The following is a 14,430-nucleotide window of genomic DNA, read 5'->3' on the forward strand; positions in this document are numbered from 1 at the left end:
CTAGCCCCCATACGATTAAGTCTTACCGGTGTGTAATAAATTCTGTGGAGGAATTTTGTTTGTACTAGGAAATCCCTAGCGCTTACCACTGAGTCAAAGTATGAGTGCTCAACTTCCCCCCATTCCTCTTCTGAGAGGTCTGGGATATCCTCTCTCCAGCGCCCCTGAGCCCGGTCAAATGGTCTAACTCCCTGTGCCTGCAGAACAGTGTACACTTGTGTGAGAGTTTTTGATAGATCAGGGGTTCCTAGCAGGATTTCCAGTTTAGAGAATTCAGTGGACAATGTAAGGGACCCAAACTGGGCCTTAAAGGCGTGTCTCAGTTGGGAGTAGTGGAAGGACGCCATGGGGGGCAGGGAATATTTCTCTCTCAGTTCACGAAGGGAGAGTAGCTCAGAATTTGAGGATAACAATTGGCCGATGAACTTGACGCCTGCAGCCCCCCACATCGTCCACCCAGGCAAGGAGAGAAGGTGTGGGAACCAAGGGTTTAACCAGATGGGAGATCTGGGAGACACTGGAGGGGGAGAGGAGGGGCTGACTAGCAATTGAGCTCTTCGCCAGCATACAGCTACGGTACGCAGAGGAATTGGGATTAGGGCCGGGGATTTGTACCTATATAGAAGGTTCGTAAGAGCTTCATATGACCCCATCAGAGACCCAGCCAAGGCAGTGGCTGCATTCCCCCTATCTATGTCGATCCACCACTGTGCGTAGACAAGTTGGGATGCTAGATAGTAAAAGTATAAGTCAGGAGCCGCTAATCCACCTCGAGATCTAGGCGCCTGTAGCACGGCCAGACTGAAACGTGGGCTGGTCCCTTGCCAATAGAATGTTCTTAAGATACTGTCTATACGTTTAAATATTAGTTTGGGGAGTAGCACCGGACAGGAGTGAAGTAGATATAAGAATTTTGGTAAATAGATCATTTTAAAAATATTGATGCGACCATAAAGGGATAAGGGTAATGTGGACCATGCTTGCAACCGTTTCTCTGTGTCTGTTATCAGGGGGTCAATATTTAATGCAACATAATCCTGGACCCTACGGGACACCCTGACACCCAGATATCTAAAGCTGGATACTACCTGCAAGGGGATAGATAGGTTAAGATTGGTATTACCGGATAAAGGGAAGAGAACTGACTTATCCCAATTTACCCGTAGGCCTGAGATGGAACCAAATCTGTCAATTAGGGAAAGAAGGGATACTAGAGAGGCGCCAACGTCTCCAAGGTATACTAAGGTGTCGTCCGCGTATAAAGAAACCTTCTCCGTGATCGACCCTCTCACCAATCCAACTATATCAGCGGAGAGGCGAATAGCCGCAGCAAGGGGCTCAATGGCCAATGCAAAAAGTAACGGGGACAACGGACAACCCTGCCTGGTGCCCCGGCCCATGGGGAAGGGGGCAGAGACATTCAGGTTAGTTCTGACTCTGGCTTTCGGACCCTGATATAAAAGCTGGACAAGGGCCAGGAATCTGGGGCCTATTCTCATTTTAGCCAGTACGGCCCATAAATATGGCCATTCGACCGAGTCGAAGGCCTTGCAATTGTCAAGTGAAAGAACAAAGCCATGATCAGGAGAACCCACAGCTGCTTCTATGTTTAGGAATAATCTCTGAATATTAATATCCGTTCCCCTGCCGGGCATAAATCCCGTCTGATCCGGGTGCACCAGTGACAAAATCACCTTATTTAGTCTGGTTGACAAGATTTTGGCTAGAATTTTTACGTCGGTGTTAAGGAGAGAAATAGGTCGATAAGAGTCAGGGAGAGAAGGGTCTTTCCCGGGCTTCGGGAGAACTACTATTAAGGCTTCTCTCATAGAGGGAGGCAACGAGCCATGCTCCAGGGCTGTGTTAAAAACATCAAGCAGCTTAGGGGCTAAAAATTCACATTTACTCCTATACCATTCTCCCCCCAGCCCGTCTAGACCAGGTGTCTTACCTGACGGAAGAGACTGAATAGCTAATTCCACCTCCTCTGCTGAGATGGGGGATTCTAATTCTAGAGATTGGGCAGGGGTTAGGCGCCACAGAGGAAGGTCATCCAAAAAAGCATCCATTTCGGCAGCCGTAGTAGATATGCTAGGACTGTACAGGGAAGAATAAAATTCTGTAAACACCTTATTTATGGAGGTAGGAACATGTACCAAGGCCCCACTCGCATCTGCTATAAAGGGGACCGAAGCACATGGTCGTTCCGCCCTGGAGAGGTATGCAAGTAACTTACCATTTTTGTCCCCAAATTCAAAAACTGAGGCTTCAGAAGCCAAAAGACGTTTGCTAGTGCGTTCCTTGGCCAGAGCAAGATGTTCCCGCTGTACCTGCGCCCAGGCCCTCTTATTGTCCCCACTGGGATTCTCTATGTATCTCTTTTCAGCAACCTGTAGTTTAGAGGTCAGCCCTCTTTCTTTATCGCCCATGACCTTCCTATGCCCTGCCACCCCGGAGATGATCGCCCCCCTCGTAGAGGACTTGTATGCGTCCCACAGAAGCAACGGATCTGGATGGTTATGATGGGTTTCCCAAAAATCATTATGATCTGTCTGCATTTTCATCTGCACTGTAGGATTAGAAAGCCATGCAGGGTGCAGGCGCCAAATTCGGGAATCACAGGGAGGACCAATCAGTAGATTGAGAACCAAAGCGGAGTGGTCCGAGATACTACGGGGGCAGTGGAAAATAGAGTCAACCATGGGGAGCACGTCAGGAGAGCCTAATGCCAGGTCTATTTGAGAAAAGGTCCTATGCACTGAGGAGTAAAAGGTATACTCTTTCCCCAAAGGATATTTCCCCCTCCAGAGATCTTTCAAGCTAAGGGACATTATCCATTCATTTAATCGAGTTGATGCAGGGTCTACCCCACTAGTGCGATCTAGAGATGGATCAGGCACCGCATTAAAATCCCCTATACAAATTAATGGACCCGGGGGCATGGCTGCCAGTTTATCTGTCAGTGCTTGTAGTGGGCCAGTATCAAAAGGAGGAGGGACGTACACTGAGGCAATGGTGAAGGAGGACCCCCATAAGGAGCAATGCAGTATGACAAAACGGCCAAAATGGTCGATGGCCACCTGTAACACCTCTATTGGGAGGGATTTAGATACCAGTATAGAGACACCTCTTGCATACACTGAATATGAGGAGTGGTAACCCCTAGCTACCCAGGCACGTTTCAGTGATAGAATTTTTTGTCCTGTAAGGTGCGTCTCCTGTATACAGACTATATGGGGAGACTGTTTTTTAATGGTATCCAAAATTATAGCTCTTTTAAATTTAGAATTTAGCCCTCTAACGTTCCAGCTTATTACCTTAATTGGCGCCATAAAAGTGAGGGGGGATATGGATCTGGCTGGATAGTTGGAGAATTGGAACCTGCAAAGAGAAATGGAGGGGACATAGACACATACAACCAAGCACACACACATACACACAACTTTACCACAAAAAACACATAATAAAACATTAACATGAGTAAACCTGTAACCCAATTGTACATTAGAAATAACCCCCTGTCTAACACTCTAACAATTGAAGTGCAGACCTATACCCTCGAACTATCTAACTACCAGGAACTATGGTCCCCAACTAGGATAAACCCAAAAAACTGCTTATCCCGGGAACCTGACCCCTACAGTTAGGGGGTTAGAAAGTAAATGATGGATAGCACCGATCACTTAGATACAGTGTAGAGGTGACCCCCCAGTAATTTACTAGAGGGGGTGGAGGCATCCACCTTGAAGTATTGTATGACAGTGCTTATCTATATTAGAACTGGGACCCCAGTTATGGCACGTAGGGCCTCCTGACTAAAAGGAAGGACTTTGAGTATATTCCAGCCCAAGATCAGGGAGGAGGGGCCGCCCTAGCACTTCCAGGAGCCCTAGGGGCCGAGTCCACCCATTGCATGGCTTCTGACGGGGAGGTGAAAAAACGGGTCCTCTGACCATCTATCACACGGAGGCGTGCAGGGAAAATCATCGAATATTTGTACCCCTTATCCCTTAGGCGACTGCGAACCTCATTGAAGTGGGTGCGCTGCTTCCGCACCGCAGCAGAAAAATCGGGGTAAAATGCTATTCTGTTATTACCCAAGAGAATCTCCCCTTTGCCTCTAACCGCACGCAGAATTGCGTCCCTATCCCTAAAGTGTAGTAGTCTAACTAGGAAAGGCCTGGGATTTCCCCCCGGAGGGCCAGGGCGGGTTGGGACTCTATGGGCCCTTTCTACCGTGAAAAACTGCGAAAAAGTCTCTGCAGGAAGCAAGTCCTTCATCCATTTTTCAAAAAAGCGACCGGATCAGGACCCTCAGCTTTCTCGGGGAGACCAACAACTCTTATATTATTGCGCCTTAAGCGGTTCTCAAAATCGTCCGCCCTGTCTGCAGCGGCAGCCATCTGACGTTGTAAATCAGTAATCTGAGCGGGCATTGGTCTCTGGACATCTTCAACGTCAGAAATGCGGCGCTCCGTCTCCGTTATCCGCTCCTTAGCTTTATGAACGTCATGTCTCAGGATGACAAAGTCCTGACGGAGCTCATCCACTTTGTTAACTAGCTTAGATTGGCAGGAGTTAATGGCCGCTAACACTTCAGCAAATTTCTTGTCAAGCACCTCAGATGGATCCATAGGGATGTCCTCCGGATCGTCAGGTTGCAATGGGCTCTGAGACCCATCAAACATGGAGGGTGAGGGACCAGGAGATCCATGAGGAGAGGTAGGCTGAGCGCGTGAAAACCTGCCCAGCTTCCTTGCCGCATTAGATTGAATTTGCGCTAAAACAGCTTGTGAGGTGGAGCACGCCTGGTTATCCAGAGGGTCAAGAGAATGGTACAGGGGGTCTCCAGGAACTGATTCGTCATCGGATGGCGGCGCAGAGGCACCTGATGGCGCCTTGCTTTGTTTAGCTGTTCTCCTCCTGTTGCCCATTGTACTATCAGTGTGAATTACAAGCATACAGCACCAGTAACCCAGTAAGCTTTCAAGGAGGGTTAAATTGAATCAGACAGTCACTAAGGATACACCAGGGTAGACAGCAGAAGGACTAAAACCGAGCTCTATGTAGTATAGTGGAAGTAACCCCTTCAGTGCCAGATAGCGATGTGAGCAGGGGGGGGGGGTCAGGAAAGTCTCTTCTTCACTGACACGGGTGTGCTATGTGAGGAGAGGTTCTGTGGCCAGGGGAGCAGACAAGCAGCCTACCTCTCAGCAGCAGTTGAGACAGGACCCCGAGGCAGTAGTTCCTGAGCTGACCCTCAGATTCACAACGGCGGCAGCGCCTGGAAGGCAGGGGGGGAAGTGCGCCCACTTCACTATGGCGCCGGCACACCAAGTGCCGCACACTCCTTACAGCAGCGGTCGCCCTCAGTCACGGTCCGGAGGACCGACTCCTCACCTGCCGCCGACACCGGGTCCCGGAAGGAGGAGCGAACGAGCAGGCAGCGCCCGGAGAGCAGGAGGAGGCGGCGCGCCAGATCTTCAATGGCGCCGGCACACCACGTGCTGCGCGCGCCCCGCCACCGCGGCCGTCCTCGACCCCGAACGGGAGGCCCGACACCTCACCAGTTCCCGGCACCCGGCCCCGGGACACAGTGGCGCGAGGCACCTACAGCGGCAGATCCTGCTTCACTGGTTCCCCAGCTACAGTGGCGGCGCCCGGTCTCCGCTTCAGTCCCTCCGACTCGGCTGGGGTTCCAAATGACAGGCGCCACTCAGTCCTCCGATTGCCAGGTAGGTCTGCGCCGGGTGCCCAGATGCTTATTTTCACGGATGGCTATCCAAATGACAGGATGGAGGTCAGGATCCCGGGAGCTCACCGGTATGCGTCCTCCTAGCTCGGCATTCGGCCACGCCCCCCGCCATCGTGGATTTCTGTGTGACAGCCATGGAGCTGAGTTTCTCTCTCTCTGCTCCCTGCACTCTAGCCCCACCCCCAGTAGTCCAGGACGGTGCTTACTCACTGAAGCACATACACTGACTTCTGGTTGTGATATACAGGCACTGATTTCCTGCCAACAGCAGCGTGAGGACAGATAAGTTCTTTATCTGGGAAGGGGGAGCAAGGCACAGCAGATCTAGTGTGTTGTGGATGTAGCTGAGCTGTCAGCCATTGGGGCAGATTTATCAAGTGTCTGAAAGTCAGAATATTTCCAGTTGCCCATGGCAACCAATCACAGCTCCCCTTTAAAATATTCATGAGCACTGGTAAAATGAAAGGTGAGCTGTGATTGGTTGCCATGGGCAACTGGAAATATTCTGACTTTCAGACACTTGATAAATCTGCCCCATTGTGTGTAATATGCATCTCATGGATCTCTTCATCTCTCTCTTTCTATGTGTCAGATTCACGTACAGAAGCGAAATGAAAGTGTAGATAAAACGTGTACCCTGATAATGTAACCACACTTTCAGCTTAGAGCCCACACCCTGGAATTTTGCACTCACCTGCCAAGGGAGTTATAGGTGCTAAAACAGCAATAAAATTAAAAAGCAAGCAAGTAAAATTGTAAAGTAAGGGGTTAAAAATGCTTTATAACAGTTTGTGAAGCTGACAAGCTGGTATAGAGTCCTGAACCTTATCCATACCTCTAACACCTCATAAACCCCAATGGTACTTTTAGCACTTGACATCAAAAAGGCATTTGATAGCCTCTCTTGGGATCATCTTTTCTTTGTCCTTGAACGGAGTGGTATCCAGGAGTTTTTTCTCACCACAATTAAACAACTTTACTCCAACCCGTTTGCTATCCTTAAACTTCCCTCTACATCCAGACGACCCATCCCTAACTTGAGAGGTACAAGGCAGGGTTTCCCCTTGTCCTAAGCCTTTTTTTGCATTGGCCATGGAACTTTTAGCTCACGTAATAAGTAACCATAACATCTTGGGTTTAGAAGTAAGCTATATAAAAGTAATCTATAGGTGGATGATTTGCCTGCCTCAAGATAATTAATGACAAGACACAGGTGCTGTATTATAATCTGCCTCATCACACAAAATAACTGATTGATCTCAACTTTGCTTACTGCCTCCCAAGAGAAGTATATAAATTGCCTGGTTGTTAAGATTACCTCCTCGTTTGAGTCACTATATTCTGCTAACTGTATTCCTTTATATAAGCAGCTTCAGTCAGACTTTACCACCTGGAGCAAATCCACGATCTCCTGATGGTAAAAATGAATGTGCTCCCGAAGATCCTATTCCCATTCAGGTGTCTCTCTTTTAGTTACCAATGACCTTCTTGCCTTCCAGAAAGCTGTCCTACATTTTATTTGAGTAGGTAACCGACCTAGAATTAAGGCACGCCTTATGCCTTACCATAAGAATAGGGATAGTACATCTGTCCAGCACTTGACTAAATACCAATTGCCCGCCATGAATGGGGGTCACTGTCCTCATTGTGGGTTGACATCGAGTCGGCCCTACTAAAGCCCTCTAAATACCAGGTACTTTTTAGCATATGGAGGTACTCCCTGCTAACTGACTTGTCAAGTCTCCCTAAGGTTAGTACATCAGAACATCCTCGTTCTTTTCTATTATAGAAGTAACCAGGCCTGACCCAGTTGCAGCATTTTATGGATGGGACAAAGTAAATTTTCAACTAAAATTAATTAAAAATGCTTTTATGATTCATTCATCTCCCACAATCGGAGTAATTCGCTCAGCGCCAGATTTTACATTTAGAGAGGCCCCTGTGTTCTACCACTGTCCCTCTTTCACTTAGTCTCCCTGGCTGTCTCTCACTCATTCACTCTCCCTGATTGTTTCTCTGCCCGTCTCTGTCTCTATCTATCTTACCTCACACATAAGCTGTTTTATGCTCATTGCTGAGAGTAACCAATCAAAGTTCAGAGCTCATATTAATGACCTGTTATTGGCTCCTGTATATGGTGGTTAATAAAAGTACACATACTCAGCTTTATATATTAGATAATAGCAATTCTCTGTGAGCTATATGTTCAAACGTCCACTGGATAGAAGGTCATTGTGTGGTCTCCATAACAGTAGTCTGTTGTACCCCTGATGAGCACTGACTGCTCCGTTCATCTCTATGGTGCTGACAGAGATAGCTGAGCACCATACTAAGCAATTTTTGTCAGAGCCATAGAGATGGCTGTTTTATTCATCTCGAGCCACGACAGGGGTACCATGGATCACAAGGGAGACTCACGGAGACTCCCATCGATCAACAAGTTAGGGTCTATCTACAGGATAGGGTCTAATTGGCTACGACTGGAAAACTCAAGAGAACCCTGGAAAACAATGGTCAGTAGAGAAAAACTGAAGTGTTAAAAAGCACATTCAAAGAATCGTTCAGCAAAGCATCACTGAAAAATCACTGAAGCCAGGAAGAAAAAACAAGTATGGATGTGCCCATAAGCTGAAATTGCTTCAGTGAAAAATCACTTCATGAAACCATCTAGAACATCTGGATTTACATCTGAAGTAAGTTTTCTGAAGCAAAAAGTAGAGAGAGTTTGGAAAATTTGCAAATTTGGCATACTTGGACATTTTGAAGGAAGAAACTGCAACAATACCCCCACTATAACTGTATGCTTGGTCCTAAGTAAAGTAAAATTACCTTTCAGCAGAAACGCCATTTCTTCTTTGTCACCTGTGGAGTAAAAGGACAGAAAGAGCATGTTAATATTTAACAAAATGCCTGCTCTGAACTCTAACCTGAATGAATCAGGTCTTGAATTCACATTATACAACTTTTTAAAACTGATGGCTCATGCTGGATATTTTAGGTCACTGAAGATCTGACTCTCAGACTCTTACAGTGCTCTATATACAGAGAGCATCTGATGTATACAATGACAAGGTTGCAGCACTTGAAGGTGCCTCGTGCCAACAACAATGCCCTTTTTCATTTTTGTATCTGGTTTTTTTTAATTTCCACCTATAAAAAACATTTTTATTCTTCCTCATACAATTGTACAAGCTCCTAGGTTCAATATTTTATATCCTGTGTATCTGGAAGCTCAAGAAAAATGATAATTGCACCATTTTCTTGTGGACTCTGTTTTAACGGTTTTCATTGTGTGTTCCAAATGACCTAATTTATCTTTTGATCAGTTTGTGTCAGTATGATAACAGGTATATATCATTTCTATAGGTTTTAATATGTTTCAATACTCACAATGTAAACCTTTTGTACCAAAAACTATTTCCCCATCTTCTATACTCTGCTGACAATAACCTTTCATACGTTTCAAGTCAACGTTTTCATTGCTACCATTTTGGATACTGAAAAAAAGTTTGATCACTTTTTATGAACAGTTTTATATGTGGTGAAATGGCTAAAAAGCGGCAACTCAGACATTTGGCTGTATCTGTTTCTGTTATGGGTTTTACCACCTGGCATTATCGTTTTTATATTTTGATAGATAGTCTTTTTGGGACGCACAATAACTTACATGTTTATGTGTGTTTATTTTTATATGTTATCTAGTGGAAGGGAGGTAATTTGAACGTTTTTTTCACACATATACATACATATATAATTTTTTTAAATAAAAATAATTAAACACAAACATCCCCTATACATATCTAATAAAGTAAAATAAAAAAAAAATAAAAAAAATCCACATATTTTGTATTGCAGCATCTGGGACAATCTGTACAATAAATAGGAAACATTATTGTAAAAGCTACCCAAAAATTTACATTTTTCATAAAATCCCTTCACAAACATGTTCTAAAAAGCGATCACAAAAAGTTATGTGCGTCAAAATGGTATCACTGACAAGAATGACTTAGCATGTAAAAAAAAGCCCTAAACCAGCTCTGTAAAAAAAATATTAACCAGTAAATACAGGCGGTACCCTACTTAAGGACACTCGACTTACAGACGACCCATAGTTAAAGACGGACCCCTCTTCCCACTGTGATCTCTGGTGAAGCTCTCTGGAGGCTTTACTATGGTCCCAGACTGCAATGGTCAGATGTAAGGTGTCTGTAATGAAGCTTTATTGATAATCCTTGGTCCCATTACAGCAAAAAAATTTGAAACTCCAATTGTCACTAACTACAATTATAAAATATACAGTTTCGACATACATACAAATTCAGCTTAAGAACAAACCTTCGTAACCTATCTTACATGTAACCCGGGGACTGCCTGTAATCTAATAAACCACAACTATTGTATTGTCAGGTGGCATAACACCTTCTTTGTTTCAATTACGGTCCATTGTGGTGGCCTGTATATTCTTGAGTATAAGCCGCCCCGAGTGTAAGCCAAGGCACCTAAATTTCACATGAAAAAACTGGTAAACCTATTTACTGGAGTATAAGCCGAGGGTGGGAGCATTGGTCACAGCCTCCCCAGTACATGCCACCCAGTACATAGCCAGCCCCTACCAACTATTATAAAGTCCGTAGCTGCCTGCCTCCAGTATATAGCCAGCAGCCTCTGTCCCAGTATATAGCCAGCCAGTGCCCCCTATTATAAAGCCAGTGCCTGTCCGCCAGTATATAGCCAGTGCCTTCCCCCAGTATATAGCCAGTGCCTTCCCCCCAGTATATAGCCAGTGCCTGCCCCCCCCCCCAGTATATAGCCAGTTCCTTTTTTTTCCTCACAGACTCAAGTATAAGCCTAGACAGGGTTTTAAAACACATTTTTGGTGCTGAAAAACTTGGTTTGTATTCAAGTAAATATGGTAATAAAATGTTTAATCAGCTAAAGACAAACTGAAATGAAGTAGTTGTAAAATGCATAAGTCTCACAGAAAATAAGCCCCTATGAGTCCTAATTGCAAAAAAACAAAGATTGTATAGCTTTTAAAAAGTGGCAATGCAATCTTCTCTAAATGGCGCAGCTTCCCTTCAATGCTATGGCGTGCACAACATATTGGGTATTGTTATACTCAGGAAGAAATTGGGTGTCAAACTTTTTGGAACATTTTGGAATTTTAGCCTCCGAGAATGTGTACATTTTTGAAAAATACATTCATTAAAAAAAATTCTAAATTGCACCGGATTTTGTTTTAACTTGTGAAACAATACAAGCTGTCATTTGTGGGAGGTTTCTGTCATGTAGGCCTTATAAAGTCACTTCTAACTAAATTTGCCCTCCAAAAGTAGGTTTTGATGATTTTTGTTAAAATGTGCAAAATCACACCAAAGTTATAAGCCTCCTAACATCCTTAAAAAAAGTTAAAGTAGACATATGGAAAATGTTAGTTATCAAGTTATTTTGGTGACGTACGTAAAATCGCTTCTATTGGCTGGTCTGCATTGATCAGCCAATAGCAGTGATCATGAACTGGGGGGAAGGCCGACGAAATCCCTCTGGTCCACAGGACAGGATTGATGGCCGTCAGGAACAGCCGCCATCTTGCCCCCATCACTGTGTCTGAACAGTGTTGGCAAGTCACTTCCTGCTGCACCGTTCTATTACAGCACACACCGGGAAGGACTAATAAGGGCTTATTGTTTGCGAGACACTGTAAAAACAGTAGCTTATTGATGAGATTTTATTAAGTCTACGTGTGGAAGAAAATAAGATTATCAATTCTTGTTTTGGATTTTTTTGCATTTTTTTTGGGGGGGGGGATGCTTTTCTGTAGCATAAAAATAATATATTATATTTATTCAATGGATCACTACGATTATAGTGACACCTCATTTATATTGTTTTATTTATAATTGTCCAATTTTATCAAAGAAAAACTAGTATAGAAAAAATTCCATTTGTTTTAGTATCACCATTTTTACAGCATTGTTTTTTTTTTTAAGAGTTCACCGAGCGGGTCCAATCATGATTCTGATTTATTTTACAGATTGTTACAGATGTGGCAATACCAAATAAGTGGAAGGAAGGAAATTGTGGTGTTTGGGGGGACTTTCATTTTCTTTAATTGTTTAATTTTATTTAAAAAAAAAACAACTTTGTTTTCACTTTTTTTTACATTCAGGGACATATTAGCTTGAACAAATGATCTTCTGATCTTGTTCAAGCTCAGACACAGCTTACACAGTCTTCTTCTTGGATAGCTTACATAGTGCAATATATAGTGCCGGATCCTGCTGTGGGGTAATCGGACCAACCCCCCCTTTCCCTGCAACACAATTCTGCAGCAGAAAAAAAAAACAACATCTTATCCAATACATGAAAAAGAAGGCGCCTTACAGATATTACCACATACACATCCTGAAAGGTGCCTGGCACCCACACAGGCTGCAGGTGGTACAACTAGTGAGCCTTCAGTTTAAATACTTACTATCCAGATCAACATACTAATGGCAACTTCAAGACAACTACCAGCATCCCGACTGCCACAGACTGGAGGTCACCAACATACTTGTATCAATACACCGTTACACTGTCACTTATGACATTCAGGCTGACACTTAACCTTGCTCAATGAGGCCCCCTATCGGCTGCTCGTGACCTCCACAAGTACTGCCCTGCCATAAAGAGAATAAAACAGATACGAGAAGATATTGGTGACTGCAAACATTTACCAGCTCCGCACCTGATGTTGCCGCCGCACACAGGAAGTAGAAGAAATTCTCAATTACAAAGTTTCCACCTCCGAGCGCACGCTCCCGCGCGCGTGCGTGTGACCGTTTCCCCCCAAGCATGCGCCGCTCAGTTACATGCGTTTCTCGTTTAGTTTGGGTGCAGATAATGGTATGAGCGTTTCTCTATGGGGCTGGAGACATTTTTTTTCCCCGAATCTTCCCGTAGTGGTCAGGCCCTTATTAGTTATCCAAGTAGTTCATACGACGAGCTGAATAACTCTAAACTTATATTTTATGCATTTTTGTTGGTTTATGGGTAACTATCTGGATGGAATGGAGAAAAGGGAACATTTTTGCTTAAACTGAGATCGAGACGGTGCAACTGTGCTATTATAGTATGAATTCTGCACAGATCCCCCCTAAGTAATACCTTATACATGTAGTTACAAAAGTTACAGAAATGTTTTTTAAAAGATTTTGTTACAATGAAACAGAATATAGGCACATTTTACCACGTAGCCAGATATTGGATATTTGCATATTCCTGATTATGCAAATTCGGTCTCTGAAATACTGGGGGAAATGGGTCACTCTTGGCATTGTTGTAACAAAAAACTTTTAGCTCAGCTCAAATGCCATGAGGTGGCAGCCAAAACCTAAAAGACACAGAATAAAGTGGGGAACAGAAAAATAAAGGAAGACATGACGTTACCAGAAGACAACTGAGTAAAACCAAGTTACTAGTAAAAAAAAATCCATTAAAGCCCAACTATTGAAAATGTGTTATTTTGTAATCCTGAGTACATGGCCTTCATGGGAAAACCCCTTTAAATAAGCGCAACACCATTGTACTGGGAACACCTCCATGCCCTGATTTTTGCACCACCATACTTTACTGCCTTCATAGTGTTTTCTGTAGCTTGAATTCACCGATCGTGGGGTCATCTTACTTACTGTTTGCAGTCACTAGTAAAACCTTGCTTTAATCAGTCCACAAAATGTGGCACCGTTTCCCTTTGGCCCATTTAATGTGCTCCTTTGCAAATATTAACCTAATTAGGTCATGCCATTCTCTAGTTCAATGTTATTAACAAATTATGTATAACAAGATGGCTGCCGATCCTAAAGTCAAAAGATCCAGGGTCAGAAACCAGGGGCAACTGAAATTGTGTAGACCAGGACTGATAGAGATAGGTTGGACATATATCTGTGAAATGCTGTATTTCTCTGCTTCCTGCTTCTAGCCCCTCCACTCCGCATTTAAGGATAAAGCTCTCACTGATACACAGACACTGACTTCCTGCAGGCAGCAGCAGCCAGAGGAGGACTACAAGCTACAGGCTAGTGCTGGCAAGTCCGGCTCTTCTCATTGAGCTGGATCATTAGGCACCGTTCACTAAGAAGAGCCTGCTCTTCTGGCTCCTGAACGGCTCACTATTAAATATATGATAGGGAGGTGCAGGCCAGTCAGTCACCCCACACCACTCCACTTTTAACCCAATGTAATCCGTTTGGGTCAGGAGGAAGTGAGCCATCTGCTCACTGAGCAGAGCCGGCTCACTTCTTTTTTAAACAACACATCACTACTACAGGCAGATAAGTTCTTTATCCGGCGAGGGGTAAGCAGGCACATCAGATAAGATAGTGTGTATGTAGCTGACATGTAGCAAGAGCTGTAGAGTGTCATTGTGTGCTATATACATTTCATGCATCTCATCATCTCTGATCTGTCTCATCTCTCTCTTTCTATATGTCAGATACTAGTGAATTTTCAGAAGGTATAAACCTTGTACCCTGATAATCAAACCACATTTTCAGCTCACAAAACTAGGTGAATCATGAAGTGTCTGTAGAGAGTCCCTGCCCACGCTCTGGAACTTTACACTTACCATCACTGAGTGATAGGAGCTAAAACAGCAATAAAACTGTAGTAGAATTTTCTTTAAAGGGGTTTTC

General features: G+C 44.2%; 1 protein-coding gene across 6 annotated transcripts in view; it reads right to left on the bottom strand.

Annotated features, from left to right (window-relative positions):
* The window catches only part of SERHL2 (serine hydrolase like 2), a 50,544-nt gene extending 37,934 nt beyond the window's left edge, over nt 1-12,610 (bottom strand). For 2 of the 6 annotated variants that reach the window (XM_072126998.1, XM_072126997.1), the window contains exons 1-2: nt 12,486-12,610; nt 8,585-8,617 (exon numbers count right to left, since the gene is read on the bottom strand). In XM_072126998.1, the coding sequence (XP_071983099.1) occupies nt 8,585-8,617; nt 12,486-12,594 (142 nt within the window). In that variant the 5' untranslated portion in view covers nt 12,595-12,610. The other 4 variants (XM_072126999.1, XM_072127000.1, XM_072127002.1 and 1 more) reach the window with 4 other exon arrangements.
* Between the last annotated feature and the right edge of the window lie 1,820 nt (nt 12,611-14,430).

Source organism: Engystomops pustulosus, chromosome 10, assembly GCF_040894005.1.
Source record: "Engystomops pustulosus chromosome 10, aEngPut4.maternal, whole genome shotgun sequence".
In the NCBI taxonomy this organism is placed as follows: Eukaryota; Metazoa; Chordata; class Amphibia; order Anura; family Leptodactylidae; genus Engystomops; species Engystomops pustulosus.